The following is a 20,893-nucleotide window of genomic DNA, read 5'->3' on the forward strand; positions in this document are numbered from 1 at the left end:
AGATCATCTGACGACAGACAGAAACACACCAGCGTTGTTGCTCACGGAGCCGTGTCCATTCTTCGCGTCTACGACCCACAGAGCGTCTTTCCCCTCGGGTCCATCTGTCACCTTGAAGGCAAAAACTCCTCCAATCTTCTTCACAATGTCTACTCCTTCCTGCAGACAAACCCGATGTGACATCAGAGCAGAGAGAGATGGAACATGAACACATTAGGACTTTGTATAGGAGGATATAAATGATGAACAGGAAGTCAGTTTGTCTAAGTGGTGTACCTCCTGTAGTTTGTTCTCTATCTCCTGGAAGACAGAATAGACTCTGAAGCCCTCCAGACGTTCTGCTCTGGTGGGGACAGCCGCTATCTGGGACCTAGAAACACACACAGGAACAGAACACGGCTTCAGTTAAGAGTGCGTTCTCAGAGAGAAAAGAGAGGCTAGTAAAAACGTGCGTGCGTGCGTGCGTGCAACATCATCATTGAAGGACAGTCACAAAGTAAACGTGTGTGCGCTTGTGTGTGTGTGTGTGTGTGTGTGTGTGTGTGTGTGTGTGTGTGTACCAATGTTGAAAGGAGTATGGTTCAAGGCCATACTATAGTATCTTTACTTAATCTGTTCCAACACAGAAGGTTAAAGTACATGCTGTGGCCACGTCCCAAACAAAACCCTATTCCCTATTAACGGAATTACACCGAGACTCCGATGTGTCGCTTTAAAAATGTTTGCCAAAAAACAAAACATTGATTTCAACGTTTAATAAAAACAAAAAACTCTATGCACAATGACTACTTTGAACAATTTACACAGTCAAATGTTTTTATAAAAACATTTACTGGAAAAGTTTGATTTTGTTACCAGACTTTTGGATCTGTGTTTTTGTAATATTTTCTGTGTAAATTGTTCTAAGCAGGCCTTGTGCATAGAGTTGTTTGGTTTGTTAAACATGGAAATGAATTGTTTTATTAATTGTACATTTTAAAGTGAGAAATCTGAGTCTCGGCGTAATTCCGTTGCCGTGAAATTGCCCCCCATACACAAAAAAATAAATAAACTGGTTTCTATTATTTTAAACATACGATTTCTGCAAGGATCTGAGAGATAAAGCCTAGTTATTTAGTAAATCACCTCAGTTGTATGTTTCTCACCCAGTCCGTTAATTAGTAAATTTGTAGACAGATAGACTCACCTAGCGTCCTGAGGGAACCCCATCCTGTAGAGAGTGACGACCACAGCTCCTCCCAGGCCGATGTTGTGCTGTAGGGCCACCTTCGCCCCCGGGACCTGCCTCCTCTCAGCCTGGCCTCTCAGCTGCCAGCACAGCTCCGCACACTGGGCCAGACCTGAGCAAGCACAGAGAGAGAGAGAACGGGGAGGTCAATGACACATACACAGAGAGAGATCAGAACAGAAAACTGGGCCAGACCTGACTAATCAACCACAGAGAGAAATTAAGGCCAACACAATAGAACAGACCTGAGCAATAACAGAAACCGATAGAATCAATGCACTGAGTCAATCCCAGAGATCAGAACGCTCAGCAAGACCAGAGTAATCAACAAGAACAAAATGAGAAGTCAGAACACTGGGCCAGACCTGACACATCAACAACAGAGAGGGGAGGTTAATACTGAACCAGACCGGAGTAATACACCACAGAGAGACGAAGGTCAGTCACAGAATTACAAGTAAGAGCTCTAGGATGTCTGTGAGATCAGAAAACTGGGCCAGAACTTACAAAATCACAGGTCAACGCACTCTACAGCTACAGCGTTATATAAGAAAGTCATCATGCTAACAACCAGAGGGATTGGAAAGCCTACTGTAATATCTACTTGGACAACAAACTGAACATCACATGTAAGTCTTCATATTTGAAAGGTCTCAATTAACAGATTGATTTCCTATCATAGATTATGGATTTCCCGTTTGTCCTTCCTTCTGAGCACACACACACACACACACACACACACACACACACACACACACGCACACACACACACACACACACGCACACACACGCACAAAGCCTGTAAGTGCTAATGCTGGATTGCTAAATCTAACCAGATGGACAACAGGCATTTGAACCCAGAGTGTGGCTGAGGCAGGATGTCATTTCACAAATTAAAAATAACCTTAGGTCCCTGACACAACACATTGCTGGCCCTATAAAAACACAACGACCCTCCATTTTTCTTTTCGAATTCCTACATTGAAAAATTACCACATAGGGCCTCCATTACAGACATTTATAATCCTCTCCGATTTAACCAGGTCAGGTCATCATGGTCAAAATCTCACTCTCGCTAGCGTTCCAATGCACTTAATTTCCATCAACTCTTGCCTGCCACATCAAAGAGGGTGACAAGTTAACACCCCTCCCTAATCTTGCTGGCCGTGACTCCTAGGTTAGCAATCCAGCACATAATAAACCCCAGGAAGAGTAGCTGCTGCCTTGGCAGGAACTAATGGGGATCCAATATAAACCCCAGGAAGAGTAGCTGCTGCTTTAGCAGGAACTAATGGGGATCCAATATAAACCCCAGGAAGAGTAGCTGCTGCTTTGGCAGGAACTAATGGGGATCCAATATAAACCCCAGGAAGAGTAGCTGCTGCCTTGGCAGGAACTAATGGGGATCCAATATAAACCCCAGGAAGAGTAGCTGCTGCTTTGGCAGGAACTAATTGGGATCCAATATAAACCCCAGGAAGAGTAGCTGCTGCTTTGGCAGGAACTAATGGGGATCCAATATAAACCCCAGGAAGAGTAGCTGCTGCTTTGGCAGGAACTAATGGGGATCCAATATAAACCCCAGGAAGAGTAGCTGCTGCTTTGGCAGGAACTAATTGGGATCCAATATAAACCCCAGGAAGAGTAGCTGCTGCTTTGGCAGGAACTAATGGGGATCCAATATAAACCCCAGGAAGAGTAGCTGCTGATTTGGCAGGAACTAATGGGGATCCAATATAAACCCCAGGAAGAGTAGCTGCTGCTTTGGCAGGAACTAATGGGGATCCAATATAAACCCCAGGAAGAGTAGCTGCTGCCTTGGCAGGAACTAAATGGGGGTCCTTAATAAATACAGTACAGTGGCTATAGAAAGTCCCTTGTTGTGTTACAAAGTGGGATTAAAATGGATTCAATTGTCATTTTTTTTGTCAACGATCTACATACAATCCTCTATAATTTCAAAGTGGAAGAATAATCTTTAAAAAAGTATAGAATTTATAAATAATGAAAAAACCTTCATTATATGAGTCACCCTGGGTATGTCTCATAACAGCTTTGGCAGCGATTACAGCTGTGAGTCACTCTGGGGAAGTCTCATAACAGCTTTGGCAGCGATTACAGCTGTGAGTCACTCTGGGGAAGTCTCATAACAGCTTTGGCAGCGATTACAGCTGTGAGTCACCCTGGGTAAGTCTCATAACAGCTTTGGCAGCGATTACAGCTGTGAGTCACTCTGGGGAAGTCTCATAACAGCTTTGGCAGCGATTACAGCTGTGAGTCACTCTGGGTAAGTCTCATAACAGCTTTGGCAGCGATTACAGCTGTGAGTCACTCTGGGTAAGTCTCATAACGGCTTTGGCAGCGATTACAGCTGTGAGTCACTCTGGGTAAGTCTCATAACAGCTTTAGCAGCGATTACAGCTGTGAGTCACTCTGGGTAAGTCTCATAACGGCTTTGGCAGCGATTACAGCTGTGAGTCACTCTGGGTAAGTCTCATAACAGCTTTGGCAGCGATTACAGCTGTGAGTCACTCTGGGTAAGTCTCATAACAGCTTTGGCAGCGATTACAGCTGTGAGTCACTCTGGGTAAGTCTCATAACAGCTTTAGCAGCGATTACAGCTATGAGTCACCCTGGGTAAGTCTCATAACAGCTTTGGCAGTGATTACAGCTGTGAGTCACTCTGGGTAAGTCTCATAACAGCTTTGGCAGCGATTACAGCTGTGAGTCACTCTGGGTAAGTCTCATAACAGCTTTGGCAGCGATTACAGCTGTGAGTCACTCTGGGGAAGTCTCATAACAGCTTTGGCAGCGATTACAGCTGTGAGTCACTCTGGGAAGTCTCATAACGGCTTTGGCAGCGATTACAGCTGTGAGTCACTCTGGGTAAGTCTCATAACGGCTTTGGCAGCGATTACAGCTGTGAGTCACTCTGGGTAAGTCTCATAACGGCTTTGGCAGCGATTACAGCTGTGAGTCACTCTGGGTAAGTCTCATAACGGCTTTGGCAGCGATTACAGCTGTGAGTCACTCTGGGTAAGTCTCATAACAGCTTTGGCAGCGATTACAGCTGTGAGTCACTCTGGGTAAGTCTCATAACAGCTTTGGCAGCGATTACAGCTGTGAGTCACTCTGGGTAAGTCTCATAACAGCTTTAGCAGCGATTACAGCTATGAGTCACCCTGGGTAAGTCTCATAACAGCTTTGGCAGTGATTACAGCTGTGAGTCACTCTGGGTAAGTCTCATAACAGCTTTGGCAGCGATTACAGCTGTGAGTCACTCTGGGTAAGTCTCATAACAGCTTTGGCAGCGATTACAGCTGTGAGTCACTCTGGGGAAGTCTCATAACAGCTTTGGCAGCGATTACAGCTGTGAGTCACTCTGGGGAAGTCTCATAACGGCTTTGGCAGCGATTACAGCTGTGAGTCACTCTGGGTAAGTCTCATAACAGCTTTGGCAGCGATTACAGCTATGAGTCACTCTGGGTAAGTCTCATAACAGCTTTGGCAGCGATTACAGCTGTGAGTCACTCTGGGGAAGTCTCATAACAGCTTTGGCAGCGATTACAGCTGTGAGTCACTCTGGGTAAGTCTCATAACGGCTTTGGCAGCGATTACAGCTGTGAGTCACTCTGGGTAAGTCTCATAACAGCTTTGGCAGCGATTACAGCTGTGAGTCACTCTGGGTAAGTCTCATAACAGCTTTGGCAGCGATTACAGCTGTGAGTCACTCTGGGTAAGTCTCATAACAGCTTTGGCAGCGATTACAGCTGTGAGTCACTCTGGGTAAGTCTCATAACAGCTTTGGCAGCGATTACAGCTGTGAGTCACTCTGGGTAAGTCTCATAACAGCTATACTTACTATACTTGCACTTTATTCTTTTCAAAATTCTTCAAGCTCTGTCAAGATGTTGGGGATCATGGCTAGACAGCAATTTTCAAGTCTTGCCATAGATTTTTATGCAGATTTAATACAAACCTGTTACTTGGCCACCCAGAACACTTCGCTGTCTTCTTGGTAAGCAGCTCCAGCGTAATTGTGGCTTTGTGTTGAAGATTATTGTCCTGCTGAAAGATTAATTTGTCTCCCAGTGTCTGGTGGAAAGCAGACTGAACCAGGTTTTCCTCTAGGATTTGGCCTGTGCTTAGCTCCATTCTGTTTCTTTTCATCCTGAAAAACTCCCCAGTCTTTGCCGATGACAAACATACCCATACTATGATGCAGCCACCAACATACTTGGAAATAAGGAGGCAGTTACTCAGTGATGCGTTGGATTTACCCCAAACATTAGGCTTCGCATTTAGGCCAAAACGTATATTCCTTTGCTGTATTACTTTAGTGCCTGGTTGCATACATAAGCATGGTTTTTGGAATATTTATATGATGTATATTTTTATTCTTCTTTTCACTCTGTCATTTAGGTCATTATTGTGGAGTCACTACAATGTTGTTGATCCATCCTCGGTTTTCTCCCATTACAGACATTGAACTCTGTAGTGGTTTTAAAATCACCAAAAGCAGTTTCCTTCCTGTCCTGCAGCTCAGTTCAGAAGAACGACTGTATCTTTGTATCTGGGTGGTTAATACATCATCCACAGCATAAATATTAACTTGACCATGCTTAAAGATAATCAGTGTCTGATTTGTAATTGTTACCCATCTACTAATCACCACCTTTCTGTATGAGGCTTTCGGAAAGCTCCCTGGTCTTTGTGGTTGAATCTGCGCTTGAAATTCAATACTTGACGGAGGGATTTTACAGATGTAGTATGGGGGACAGAGGAAGGGTTAGTTATTAAAAACTCATGTCAACTCCTATTATTTCACACAGAGTGAGTCCATGTAACATAGTAGCAACACAAAACATGGTACAGACATTATTTGGCACAGACAACAGCACAAAGGGCAAGAAGGTAATGACAGGAATCAACCTAGCACACAGTTCAATATCCTCCTGGGACTACTCAGGATGTCACTTCCTGTCTGTGTGTTACAGGCAAAGCGTGGATAAAGGCTTTTGTGGGAGTTACTGACTTTCTAAGGAGACTACTGCCCTCTGGTGGTCATGGCTGAAATACAGTCACATCACACATTCAGATTCCATCTTAATCTACAATGTAGCTTTTTCAACATTAATTTGTTGCATACAAAATTAGTTGTTGGATTAGGAGGAGGATGAAGTCACTGGGTCAGCAGGAGATGGTTGGTGTTGTTTACCTGTAGCTCATAGAGGGGTCAAGGGTTATGAGGTCAGGGGTTATGGGGTGACGGCGAGAAGGGTCAGGGGTTAGAGGTCACTTGGTCATAGTTATTATTACCTGTGGCTCCCAGAGGGTGTCCTTTAGAGATGAGTCCTCCGCTGGGGTTGACCACCCACTGGCCTCCGTACGTGTTGTCTCCTCTGTCTATCAGCTCTCCAGCCTTACCTAGGAACATAGAACACTGATACATTAAATAATATAATACCTTTGATCTTTAAAGCACTTTTCATGTTGGCCTACAGGCAGACAGTCAAAAAGTGTGGTACAAAGGTAAAACTCAGAATGCTAAGGGAACACAACCAGGGGGTAAAACTCAGAATGCTAAGGGAACACAACCAGGGGGTAAAACTCAGAATGCTAAGGGAACACAACCAGGGGGTAAAACTCAGAATGCTAAGGGAACACAACCAGGGGGTAAAACTCAGAATGCTAAGGGAACACAACCAGGGGGTAAAACTCAGAATGCTAAGGGAACACAACCAGGGGGTAAAACTCAGAATGCTAAGGGAACACAACCAGGGGGTAAAACTCAGAATGCTAAGGGAACACAACCAGGGGGTAAAACTCAGAATGCTAAGGGAACACAACCAGGGGGTAAAACTCAGAATGCTAAGGGAACACAACCAGGGGGTAAAACTCAGAATGCTAAGGGAACACAACCAGGGGTAAAACTCAGAATGCTCAGGGAACACAACCAGGGGTAAAACTCAGAATGCTAAGGGAACACAACCAGGGGTAAAACTCAGAATGCTCAGGGAACACAACCAGGGGTAAAACTCAGAATGCTAAGGGAACACAACCAGGGGTAAAACTCAGAATGCTAAGGGAACACAACCAGGGGTAAAACTCAGAATGCTAAGGGAACACAACCAGGGGTAAAACTCAGAATGCTAAGGGAACACAACCAGGGGTAAAACTCAGAATGCTAAGGGAACACAACCAGGGGGTAAAACTCAGAATGCTAAGGGAACACAACCAGGGGTAAAACTCAGAATGCTAAGGGAACACAACCAGGGGGTAAAACTCAGAATGCTCAGGGAACACAACCAGGGGTAAAACTCAGAATGCTAAGGGAACACAACCAGGGGGTAAAACTCAGAATGCTAAGGGAACACAACCAGGGGTAAAACTCAGAATGCTAAGGGAACACAACCAGGGGTAAAACTCAGAATGCTAAGGGAACACAACCAGGGGTAAAACTCAGAATGCTAAGGGAACACAACCAGGGGTAAAACTCAGAATGCTAAGGGAACACAACCAGGGGTAAAACTCAGAATGCTAAGGGAACACAACCAGGGGTAAAACTCAGAATGCTAAGGGAACACAACCAGGGGTAAAACTCAGAATGCTCAGGGAACACAACCAGGGGTAAAACTCAGAATGCTAAGGGAACACAACCAGGGGTAAAACTCAGAATGCTAAGGGAACACAACCAGGGGTAAAACTCAGAATGCTAAGGGAACACAACCAGGGGGTAAAACTCAGAATGCTAAGGGAACACAACCAGGGGTAAAACTCAGAATGCTAAGGGAACACAACCAGGGGTAAAACTCAGAATGCTAAGGGAACACAACCAGGGGGTAAAACTCAGAATGCTAAGGGAACACAACCAGGGGTAAAACTCAGAATGCTCAGGGAACACAACCAGGGGTAAAACTCAGAATGCTAAGGGAACACAACCAGGGGTAAAACTCAGAATGCTAAGGGAACACAACCAGGGGTAAAACTCAGAATGCTAAGGGAACACAACCAGGGGGTAAAACTCAGAATGCTAAGGGAACACAACCAGGGGGTAAAACTCAGAATGCTAAGGGAACACAACCAGGGGGTAAAACTCAGAATGCTAAGGGAACACAACCAGGGGGTAAAACTCAGAATGCTAAGGGAACACAACCAGGGGGTAAAACTCAGAATGCTAAGGGAACACAACAAGGGGGTAAAACTCATTATGTTTATGACAGGAGTATGACATGAGATCAAATAGACACACAGAAGGCCTCTCTTTCAAAAAAATATATGAATAATTCAACTATAGTAAAACATTGAACTGAACAAATCAGAAACAGTGAAAAACAAATAAAAGGCAATTCTATATATTATTTTAAATAAAAAAAAACATTCTAGAGAATTAACAATGCTACTTCTATGTGGCTAGAAATAGGCGGTAGATTGGTAGGGTCAGACTCACCCTCTGGGCACAACCCCAGAGCCTCGTACGTGATCAGCTCGTTGGCAGAGAAACAGTCATGTAGCTCGATCACATTGACGTCACTGGGTTTCAGGCCCGCCGTCTCAAAACACTTCTTAGCTGCCAGGGAGGTCATGTCGTATCCAACCTAACAGCAAACAACACAATAAGTCACTATCTTTTTGTTGTTCTGCATTTAAAGGTTGTTGGATACTTTTGAACAGCTTTATGTCCCCTCTCACCATCTTCATGCAGCTATTGTCTTCGAAGGTAGTTGCGAGGTCCGTGACCATCTCCTGGGCTAAGATCTCCACCGCCTGGTGTTCTAGACCATGGCGCCTCACAAAGCCCTCACTGGCCAGGACAGCTGCCCCTGCACCGTCAGAGGTAGGACTGGGGGGGGAGAAGACAATGTTAGTGTCCCATAGATACTTTTTCCTGCCAGAGAGCAAAAGCCCCCAAAGCAACACCCTGGTCCTTAACACCTAAAATGTTTAATTGTAATCAAATAAAGCCAAACTCTATAGAGGTGGAGGTCAGGGAGGGCTGCCCCACTCTGCCTATCCTCTGGTAGGGGAAACACTGCCCCAGAGAGATAGTGGGACTCCTTACCAACACTGGAGAAGAGTAAGGAACTCAAACACCTTCCTGGACTGTTTGACCTGGTCCAGACTGTACTCATCCTGGAACTGAGAGTACCTAACACACACACACACACACACACACACACACACACACACACACACACACACACACACACACACACACACACACACACACACACACACACACACACACACACACACACACACACACACACACACACACACACACACACACAGTTGTCATGCTGTGGCAGGAAAACATTGATCTTTGGATTGGTCAAAGAAGGTCATTTCTAATGACCAGGCCTTCTGTGTGTTAAAGAGTTGATGGTTGCAGTCTTACGGGTTGTTGGTGGAATGCTTGTGGTTCTTCCATGCGATTTTAGCAAAGTGCTCTGGTGTAGTACCTGGAAGAGTCCCGGGAATGAATACACTTAGCTATTCAATGACAGACTTCCCAGAGTTCCACAGTCACACACTACATGGTGTATCATCCAGATGAAAGAAAAGGCTGAGAACAACACCAACAACACACTTCATAAGGTACTGTACACCTGTGCACGCACACTATCATGTTTACCGTATTTCTCCATGTGTTCTCTGCCCGCGTTGCCAAACATCTGTGGTGCTGCCGGGGCTGCTGCCATCCCATATGTGTTGAACATCACCTCCATATGCTTGTCCATGGGGTTAGTCCTGTCCATGAACTACAATACACTGGGTTAGTCCTGTCCATGAACTACAATACACTGGGTTAGTCCTGTCCATGAACTACAATACACTGGGTTAGTCCTGTCCATGAACTACAATACACTGGGTTAGTCCTGTCCATGAACTACAATACACTAGTCCTGGAACTACAATACACTGGGTTAGTCCTGTCCATGAACTACAATACACTGGGTTAGTCCTGTCCATGAACTACAATACACTGGGAACTACAATAGTCCTGTCCATGAACTACAATACACTGGGTTAGTCCTGTCCATGAACTACAATACACTGGGTTAGTCCTGTCCATGAACTACAATACACTGGGTTAGTCCTGTCCATGAACTACAATACACTGGGTTAGTCCTGTCCATGAACTACAATACACTGGGTTAGTCCTGTCCATGAACTACAATACACTGGGTTAGTCCTGTCCATGAACTACAATACACTGGTTAGTCCTGTCCATGAACTACAATACACTGGGTTAGTCCTGTCCATGAACTACAATACACTGGGTTAGTCCTGTCCATGAACTACAATACACACTGGGTTAGTCCTGTCCATGAACTACAATACACTGGGTTAGTCCTGTCCATGAACTACAATACACTGGGTTGTCCCATGAACTACAATACACTGGGTTAGTCCTGTCCATGAACTACAATACACTGGGTTAGTCCTGTCCATGAACTACAATACACTGGGGTTAGTCCTGTCCATGAACTACAATACACTGGTTAGTTAGTCCTGGGTTAGTCCTGTCCATGAACTACAATACACTGGGTTAGTCCTGTCCATGAACTACAATACACTGGGTTAGTCCTGTCCATGTTACACTGGGTTAGTCCTGTCCATGAACTACAATACACTGGGTTAGTCCTGGGTTAGTCCTGTCCATGAACTACAATACACTGGGTTAGTCCTGTCCATGAACTACAATACACTGGGTTAGTCCTGTCCATGAACTACAATACACTGGGTTAGTCCTGTCCATGAACTACAATACACTGGGTTAGTCCTGTCATGAACTACAATACACTGGGTTAGTCCTGTCCATGAACTACAATACACTGGGTTAGTCCTGTCCATGAACTACAATACACTGGGTTAGTCCTGTCCATGAACTACAATACACTGGGTTAGTCCTGTCCATGAACTACAATACACTGGGTTAGTTCCATGTCCTGTCCATGAACTACAATACACTGGGTTAGTCCTGTCCATGAACTACAATACACTGGGTTAGTCCTGTCCATGAACTACAATACACTGGGTTAGTCCTGTCCATGAACTACAATACAACTAGTCCTGTCCATGAACTACAATACACTGGGTTAGTCCTGTCCATGAACTACAATACACTGGTTAGTCCTTAGTACACTGTCCTGTCCATGAACTACAATACACTGGGTTAGTCCTGTCCATGAACTACAATACACTGGGTTAGTCCTTCCATGAACTACAATACACTGGGTTAGTCCTGTCCATGAACTACAATACACATGAACTACAATACACTTAGTCCTGTCCATGAACTACAATACACTGGGTTAGTCCTGTCCATGAACTACAATACACTGGGTTAGTCCTGTCCATGAACTACAATACACTGGGTTAGTCCTGTCCATGAACTACAATACACTGGGTTAGTCCTGTCCATGAACTACAATACACTGGGTTAGTCCTGTCCATGAACTACAATACACTGGGTTAGTCCTGTCCATGAACTACAATACACTGGGTTAGTCCTGTCCATGAACTACAATACACTGGGTTAGTCCTGTCCATGAACTACAATACACTGGGTTAGTCCTGTCCATGAACTACAATACACTGGGTTAGTCCTGTCCATGAACTACAATACTAGTCCTGTCCAATACAATACACTGGGTTAGTCCTGTCCATGTACAATACACTGGGTTAGTCCTGTCCATGAACTACAATACACTGGGTTAGTCCTGTCCATGAACTACAATACACTGGGTTAGTCCTGTCCATGAACTACAATACACTGGGTTAGTCCTGTCCATGAACTACAATACACTGGGTTAGTCCTGTCCATGAACTACAATACACTGGGTTAGTCCTGTCCATGAACTACAATACACTGGGTTAGTCCTGTCCATGAACTACAATACACTGGGTTAGTCCTGTCCATGAACTACAATACACTGGGTTAGTCCTGTCCATGAACTACAATACACTGGGTTAGTCCTGTCCATGAACTACAATACACTGGGTTAGTCCTGTCCATGAACTACAATACACTGGGTTAGTCCTGATCATGAACTACAATACACTGGGTTAGTCCTGTCCATGAACTACAATACACTGGGTTAGTCCTGTCCATGAACTACAATACACTGGGTTAGTCCTGTCCATGAACTACAATACACTGGGTTAGTCCTGTCCATGAACTACAATACACTGGGGTTCATGAACTACAATACACTGTTAGTCCTGTCCATGTACTACAATACACTGGGTTAGTCCTGTCCATGAACTACAATACACTGGGTTAGTCCTGTCCACTGGGTTAACTACAATACAATGGGTTAGTCCTGTCCATGAACTACAATACACTGGGTTAGTCCTGTCCATGAACTACAATACACTGGGTTAGTCCTGTCCATGAACTACAATACACTGGGTTAGTCCTGTCCATGAACTACAATACACTGGGTTAGTCCTGTCCATGAACTACAATACACTGGGTTAGTCCTGTCCATGAACTACAATACACTGGGTTAGTCCTGTCCATGAACTACAATACACTGGGTTAGTCCTGTCCATGAACTACAATACACTGGGTTAGTCCTGTCCATGAACTACAATACACTGGGTTAGTCCTGTCCATGAACTACAATACACTGGGTTAGTCCTGTCCATGAACTACAATACACTGGGTTAGTCCTGTCCATGAACTACAATACACTGGGTTAGTCCTGTCCATGAACTACAATACACTGGGTTAGTCCTGTCCATGAACTACAATACACTGGGTTAGTCCTGTCCATGAACTACAATACACTGGGTTAGTCCTGTCCATGAACTACAATACACTGGGTTAGTCCTGTCCATGAACTACAATACACTGGGTTAGTCCTGTCCATGAACTACAATACACTGGGTTAGTCCTGTCCATGGGTTAGTCCTGTCCATGAACTACAATACACTGGGTTAGTCCTGTCCATGAACTACAATACACTGTCCATGGTTAGTCCTGTCCATGAACTACAATACACTGGGTTAGTCCTGTCCATGAACTACAATACACTGGGTTAGTCCTGTCCATGAACTACAATACACTGGGTTAGTCCTGTCCATGAACTACAATACACTGGGTTAGTCCTGTCCATGAACTACAATACACTGGGTTAGTCCTGTCCATGAACTACAATACACTGGGTTAGTCCTGTCCATGAACTACAATACACTGGGTTAGTCCTGTCCATGAACTACAATACACTGGGTTAGTCCTGTCCATGAACTACAATACACTGGGTTAGTCCTGTCCATGAACTACAATACACTGGGTTAGTCCTGTCCATGAACTACAATACACTGGGTTAGTCCTGTCCATGAACTACAATACAATGGGTTAGTCCTGATCATGTACTACAATACACTGGGTTAGTCCTGTCCATGAACTACAATACACTGGGTTAGTCCTGATCATGAACTACAATACACTGGGTTAGTCCTGTCCATGAACTACAATACACTGGGTTAGTCCTGTCCATGAACTACAATACACTGGGTTAGTCCTGTCCATGAACTACAATACACTGGGTTAGTCCTGATCATGTACTACAATACAATGGGTTAGTCCTGTCCATGAACTACAATACACTGGGTTAGTCCTGTCCATGAACTACAATACAATGGGTTAGTCCTGTCCATGAACTACAATACACTGGGTTAGTCCTGTCCATGAACTACAATACACTGGGTTAGTCCTGTCCATGAACTACAATACACTGGGTTAGTCCTGTCCATGAACTACAATACACTGGGTTAGTCCTGTCCATGAACTACAATACACTGGGTTAGTCCTGATCATGGGGTTAGTCCTGTCCATGAACTACAATACACCGGGTTAGTCCTGTCCATGGGGTTAGTCCTGATCATGAACTACAATACACTGGGTTAGTCCTGATCATGAACTACAATACACTGGGTTAGTCCTGATCATGTACTACGATTGGTTTTTACCTTTGATGACAAGGAGCCTCTCTCCATCTTTTCAAAGCCAAGGGCTAGTGCACAATCAACCAGACCTACAGTCAGCAAAAGAAGGCATATGTTTAGGTCCAGCATAAGACGGATCAGAGTAGATGAGCATGCATCCTACTTCAGTTTGATTCCAGGACATGGCATCACAAGGGTCAGGAGTTTGTCCTGAACATGTGACCAGAGCAGGGAAAGGACTCCTAGTCCCAGGAATCAATCCTGCCGCCCTCTATCTCAGTCCCACTCACCTCTCTGTGTCCCATCTAATGACGTCCAGAGAAGAGAAAATAAAGTATGTGGACACCTGCTCGTCGAACATCTCATTCTGAAATCATGGGCATTAATATGGAGTTGCTCCTCCCTTTGCTGCTATAACAGCCTCCACTCTTCTGGGAATGCTTTCCACTAGATGTTGGAACATTGCTGCTATAACAGCTTTCCACTAGATGTTGGAACATTGCTGCTATAACAGCCTCCACTCTTCTGGGAATGCTTTCCACTAGATGTTGGAACATTGCTGCTATAACAGCTTTCCACTAGATGTTGGAACATTGCTGCTATAACAGCCTCCACTCTTCTGGGAATGCTTTCCACTAGATGTTGGAACATTGCTGCTATAACAGCCTCCACTCTTCTGGGAATGCTTTCCACTAGATGTTGGTACATTGCTGCGGGGACTTGCTTCCATTCAGCCACAAGAGCATTAGTGAGGTCGTGCACTGATGTTGGGTGATTAGGTCTGGCTCGCAGTCAGCGTTCCAATTCAGGGAAGAGCCTTCCCCAAGGCTCCCCAAACTGTTGCCAAAATACATCATTGTATGCTGTAACGTTAACATTTCCCTTTACTGGAACTAAGAGGCCTAGCCCGAAACATGAAAAACAACCGCAGACCATTATTCCTACTCCACCAAACTTTACAGTTGGCACTATGCGTTTGGGCAGGTAGCGTTCTACTGGCATCCGCCAAACCCAGATTCGTCCGTCGGACTAGCAGATGGTGAAGCGTGATTCATCACTACAGAGAATGTGTTTCCACTGCTCCTGAGTCCACTGGTGGCAAGCTATACACCACTCCAGCCGACGCTTGGCACTACACATGGTGATTTTAGGCTTGTGTGCGCTGCTCGGCCATGGAAACCCATTTCATGAAGCTCCTGACAAACAGTTCTTGTGCTGACGTTGCTTCCAGAGGCAGTTTGTAACTCAGTAGTGAGAGTTGCAACAGAGTACAGACCATTTTTACTCGCTATGCGCTTCAGCACCCGGGGTTCCGTTCTGTGAACTTGTGTGGTCTACCACTTTGCAGCTGAGCCGTTGTTGCTCCTAGACATTTCTACTTCACAATAACATCACTTACAGTTGACCGGGGCAGCTCTAGCAGGGCAGAAATTTTGCGAACTGACTTGTTGGAAAGGTGGTATCCTATGATAGTGCCACGTTGAAAGTCACTGAGCTCCTCAGTAAGGACATTATATTGCCAATGTTTGTCTATGGAGATTGAACAACTGTGTGCTCGATTTTATACACCTGTCAGTAATGGGTGTGGCTGTAATAGCCGAATCCACTAATTTCAAGGGGTGTCCACATACTTTTGTATATATAGAGTACTCTGTGTGTAACACAGATATGATTAATATATCTATGGTCAAGTGCCACTCACCTCCCTGGATTAGCTGTCGGGCCATGAACAGGGCAGTGGAGCCTGTGGAGCAGTTGTTGTTGACGTTGATGATGGGGATCCCTGACAGGCCAAGGCTGTGGTAGATGGCCCTCTGGCCACAGGTAGAGTCACCTGAAAGATAATGATAATAATATGGTCATTTACATTGACAGTAACACAAGTGGAGTCACCTCAGACATGATGAGACACACAGATGGACAGACATCTTAAAGGGATCTTGTTTTAAAAGCAATAGTTCATCACTACACAGTTCTCTTCATGACACAGACAAAGGTCAGCTCAGGTGAATGATTGCATTGTGTTATAATATCTTACAGGCCTATACAACAGCATAGCTTATTACTAGGCCGATACGACATCATAGCTTATTACTAGGCCGATACGACATCATAGCTTATTACTAGGCCTATATGACATCATAGCTTATTACTATGCCTATACGACATCATAGCTTATTACTAGGCCTATATGACATCATAGCTTATTACTAGGTGGACACTTACAGCACTTTTGGAATGAATTTGAAGGCAACTCACAAGGCATTTAATATGCCTAAAAAAAAATACTTTTAACGGACAGTTAACATTATAATCAATGACAGTCTCTTACCATACACATAGCCCACACAGGCTTGCTCTATAGCAGAGTAGGGGACTCCAGCATCAGACAAGGCCCTCTCGCCTGATTCATAAGAACATGATTATAAGACACAACAGGGAACAATGGGCATCACTCACAATGGGCAATACTATTATATGACATGTACAACACAGGGTATTATAACCAGGTAGTATCCAGGTGACTATAGCTCAAGGTGTATCCAGGTGAATGTAGCAATGTTGGCAAGTACAGGACAGGTACAGTAATGAAATGAAAACCACCTGCTATCTTTGCCATGTCGGGATAGTCAAAGTCTTCTTTTCCTGGCTTCTCAAACTGCAAAGACAAAACACAGGAGAGGGTTCTGGATCAAATGTCAGACTGGGGATAACAGTTAAACTACTACACAGACAGAGCTCTGGGTCAACATGACTGCTGTGTACTTGAGCAAGGCACTTTGCCCGTAAACTGCACGGTATTATGGCTGACAACCCCTGTGTGTGTGTGGGAGAGAGTGGGAGAGAGTGAGAGAGAGAGATCTGAAAAAGCAATGGACAAAGAAAGTATTCTTCTAATTCTGACTGCACAGGGGGGGCGTCCTTCTGCTGCATGCAATGCAGCTAGTGTTTATCTAGCTATCGGTGTGTGCAATGCATCCATGACCCTTGGCACAATTAGCCTATGACCATGGAGTATTGGACTTTCAGATTAGACTGGGTTTTAAAATGCCACGTATGGCAATTTCATTTTAGCTAGGTAGCAAATACATTTCCAAGCCATAATTCACAATACAATTTTAAACATTGATAGCCTAATATAGTTGTTAATCAATGTTTCGTGTTAGCTAACTAGGATAGCTAGCAACACCAACATGAACAGCTGACAAAAGTCTTAAATCTCGCGTTATATGTTCAGCCAACAGTAGTTGCTTAGCCTATGTTAATTATCGAAAGAAATGACAAGCTACCTACGTTTTTTGGAAATGCTGCTAACCAACATGACAGGTAAAACGTTAGCTAGCTAAGGACAACGAGCTAGCTCTTTTCTAAATAGTCTTTCAATACTAGATAGCAATCCAGCTAGCACGAATGCTATTCGAAATGCAACCATTTATAACCAATAGCAAGATTTACCTTTGTCATTCCCACTCCAATGACGAATACTCTGTTTTTTTGAGGAGCCATTCTGGTTGTTGTGCCGAGACGAGTGCTTCCAAGAGGGAAGAGTGACAATACGGATGATAACCGTTCACCGAACTGAGAAGTCAAAGTACTACGAAGGAGTTTCCGTGGAGCATGTGAACGCAGCATAACTCCTTGCCTGTAATGATGCTAGCTTTCTATACCCATATTAACGTTACACAATACAAGTGACTTCTTAATGAAGTCAGTTGAACGCGTGTCCAGTTGTGTAAACAATGGTTGAACTCTGGATGAACTCTGGCCAAATACGTTAGCGAGATAATGTTTTACTATTGACTGTATTAAAAAGTGCGTTTAAGAGCAAAGTACTGTTCTATCGTTGACAATAACAACAAACTTTCAAAAACAGTGGCAGTCATACATGGTTGAGTTTAATCACTACATCTTGTGACCAAAGTGCCTCAGATTTACTCAATTCATTCTGATACAGATCATTCCAGGCAGAGAAAACCTTAAAACCACATCAGTTTATTTTATTTTATTCATGATCTTTATTGGGGTAGTGACAAAAGGAAAGGCATGGTCACATATCTCATTCAATCAATCCTCAAATGCTTCTTGCTTGTCATAAACCAAACAGCACTGCATTATAACTGTCAACAGCACTGCATTAGCATTGGATGTGTCTGACACCGACAGCCATTTCAGTCAGTGGATGAGTGGATATCTGGCCAGTGTGTTTACATCCCGTCACCTGGGCTAGCTGGTCGTACAAAGCGCTTGACCGTAACTCAACACTTGATGAACTGGTGTGTGACCTCATAGATGCCCACTGACTCACTGGCCTTCTCGTCATAGTCTGTCCAGTCCTGATATGGAGAAGAAGTATTAAAAATGCTGTTCTTGAACTGAAAATAACTATTGTATTGGGTACTGGAAACTATTATTGTAATCAATGTTCACATTTACTATGTTGACCTACTGGCCATAGATCAAAAATACTAACTTTTTCCAGTAGGGTGATTTCAGGAAACTTGGTCCCCGACTCAGCTCCCTCTGCAGCAAAGCCCGCCTGTTTGTGTTTCAAGGTCAAAGTAATGTGATGTTAGAGACAGCGGACAAGGTTGAGGTGTTGTAGTATTGTAAAACACATATTTTAGTTGACTTTATTGTTCTTTCAGCAGTATTACAAGTTAGTCGCTTTGGATAAAAGCGTCTGCTAAATGGCATATATTATTATTATTATTATTAAGAACATTTGTCATTAAACTGTTACAAAACAATACTAAATAAAAAAAATGTCAAGGTTTCAGAAATGTCTACGCTAAACATTTGGAATCTGTTTTTGAATGGTAGAGTGGATCCAATTTTTATACTTTATCAGAATAGTCAGGAAGGGAGAAAACAAATCCCCTAATGCTATATAACCTGTGCTTCTAAAACCTTAGCTGAGATTTGACAACATACAGTACAGGAGTGTGCTGTTCTCACTTGTGGTTGGAAGTCTACCGGCTCCAGGCCTCGACACTCAAACTGCACCATGGTCTTAAACCTCTCACTATCCTCAGCCTTCACAGCAGCAGCACCACCACGAGGAAGAGACAAGAAGGTGTGAGTGGCTGAAATAAATAAATACTCTTGTGTTTTAAAGATGTACTGTTCTGTAGCAGAACACTTCAAGTGTCAGCAGCAACAGAGTGGTAGGGTAAAATAGGCAGTATTATTACTAAACATTTCCCACCTTCAATTGCAGTCAAGCCAAGGATCAACTGAGAGGTAAGCTTCACAATAAGTACTGTACTCACGTTGTACGGGGTGATTGTGTCTCTCATGATATCTGTGAACACACATATAAATATGAACATAATGGCAGAAACAAGGTGGAGCTGTTGCTTACCTCTATCCAGTAATCTCAGAACCCCAAAGGAAAGTGAAATGGCTGAATGTATGAAACAACTTATGTGTAATACTTCTCTGTTTGCTTACCAATAGAATTCTCCCTGGCACAGAGTTTACACTTCTGGACCATGCTGGCACTCCCTCTTCCTCCTTTAAGTGGTACACTGTCCTAGGGAAACAGTCAGTCACTGCAAAGTGTGGAATATCCGTCACCCTATCAAATGTGATTTTGAATAATAAGATACATTGATAAAATCACCTTTACTCACCATAAGGTTGATATACTGCCATTTCTCTGGGATCTCACCACAATTGGCACATTTTAACTGTGACAAAAGTATGTATGTTACGATGTTTGTCACAAATGGCACCCTATTCCCTATGTAGTGCACTACTTTATACTACAGCCCTAGACCCTATGTAGTGCACTACTTTTGATCAGGGCACATGTTCTGGTAAAAAAAAAAGTTGTGTACTTTATAGGGAATAGTCTGTCAACTACGGAAGCATACAGTGTGTAGTCATGGCATACACATTCTATTCTAATCCTAAGGGTTACTGGGAGTCCACAACACTACATCAGCAATGCTTTTGTATTGTTACCTACCGTTAGCTGCCTAACGTTACACGTCACATGCGTATTGTTTACTGACTAAAAACGAGCAATGTTTTGAAAATAACGTCACAGGAGTACCTTTCATAACTTGTCGTGCAGTAAATGTCTTGTTTATGTAGTGATACAACTTTTCACCATTTGACAAATTCGCTTATTGTGTGTCATGATGAATATAACGTTATAGCTCATCGTAAAATGGCTAGCATCAGCTGGTTAGCAAATTCTTAGTTACCTTTAGAAACCAGCGGAAGTCTTCACCTTCTGGCCGCACATTTGTGATATTTTCCAAAGTGGCTTTGAACTGCAGCCCAATTTTCTATGAAACATATAACACGCATTTAATTCATGGTATTGTAAATATTGTTGAAAGCGTGCATGCTCTGAATGATGTGGCCTCACTTACCACCATCTTGACACTCTAATACATTTGCGTAAACACTCGTTTCAAAATACGCAAGCGTAGCTACGTCAAGGCACGCTTTTACGCATAGTCAAGAATCAATCGCCTAAGGATATTTTGTATAGAAGGAAAAAAAGTATTTTTTAAAGAACTGGTTCAATAATCATATCCAGCTGGTGAGTCATCTTTTTAATGCAGAAGCATTGCTACTCAATGAGGATTTTGTTTTATATCGTTATAATATCCCTGTAACACTTAGTTGAGTCTGATGCTATTCGATCTGGAACTCTCATGTTATTTAGAAGTATAGCCAGACCTCACCTTC

At 43.6% G+C, this 20,893-nt stretch overlaps 2 protein-coding genes across 53 annotated transcripts in view; both read right to left on the bottom strand.

Moving 5' to 3' along the window:
* The window catches only part of scp2a (sterol carrier protein 2a), a 30,341-nt gene extending 12,462 nt beyond the window's left edge, over positions 1-17,879 (bottom strand). For all 50 annotated transcript variants that reach the window (XM_052476205.1, XM_052476176.1, XM_052476172.1 and 47 more), the window contains exons 1-14: positions 17,645-17,879; positions 16,793-16,847; positions 16,521-16,592; positions 15,891-16,022; positions 14,213-14,277; positions 9,864-9,990; positions 9,627-9,690; positions 9,291-9,377; positions 8,921-9,071; positions 8,679-8,826; positions 6,548-6,655; positions 1,187-1,340; positions 277-370; positions 30-159 (exon numbers count right to left, since the gene is read on the bottom strand). In XM_052476205.1, coding sequence (XP_052332165.1) covers positions 30-159; positions 277-370; positions 1,187-1,340; positions 6,548-6,655; positions 8,679-8,826; positions 8,921-9,071; positions 9,291-9,377; positions 9,627-9,690; positions 9,864-9,990; positions 14,213-14,277; positions 15,891-16,022; positions 16,521-16,592; positions 16,793-16,847; positions 17,645-17,821 — 1,564 coding nt within the window. In that variant the 5' untranslated portion in view covers positions 17,822-17,879. The remainder of the gene's footprint in view (positions 1-29; positions 160-276; positions 371-1,186; positions 1,341-6,547; positions 6,656-8,678; positions 8,827-8,920; positions 9,072-9,290; positions 9,378-9,626; positions 9,691-9,863; positions 9,991-14,212; positions 14,278-15,890; positions 16,023-16,520; positions 16,593-16,792; positions 16,848-17,644) is intronic.
* A 301-nt stretch (positions 17,880-18,180) lies between these two features.
* On the bottom strand, positions 18,181-20,638 carry czib (CXXC motif containing zinc binding protein). 3 transcript variants are annotated; one of them, XM_035799369.2, is made up of 8 exons: positions 20,572-20,638; positions 20,401-20,484; positions 19,822-19,878; positions 19,640-19,721; positions 19,395-19,490; positions 19,145-19,272; positions 18,660-18,725; positions 18,181-18,522 (listed from the first exon to the last, which is right to left on the bottom strand). In XM_035799369.2, exons 1-8 carry the CDS (start codon positions 20,575-20,577, stop codon positions 18,445-18,447), a joined length of 597 nt encoding a protein of 198 aa, XP_035655262.1. In that variant the 5' UTR covers positions 20,578-20,638; the 3' UTR covers positions 18,181-18,444. The 3 variants fall into 3 exon arrangements, with proteins under 3 accessions (XP_035655262.1, XP_035655263.1, XP_035655264.1); XM_035799370.2 differs by having other exon boundaries at positions 19,145-19,222; positions 19,459-19,490; positions 20,572-20,630; XM_035799371.2 differs by lacking the exon at positions 20,572-20,638 and having other exon boundaries at positions 19,640-19,716.
* Between the last annotated feature and the right edge of the window lie 255 nt (positions 20,639-20,893).

The sequence above is a fragment of the Oncorhynchus keta genome, chromosome 23 (genome assembly GCF_023373465.1).
Source record: "Oncorhynchus keta strain PuntledgeMale-10-30-2019 chromosome 23, Oket_V2, whole genome shotgun sequence".
In the NCBI taxonomy this organism is placed as follows: Eukaryota; Metazoa; Chordata; class Actinopteri; order Salmoniformes; family Salmonidae; genus Oncorhynchus; species Oncorhynchus keta.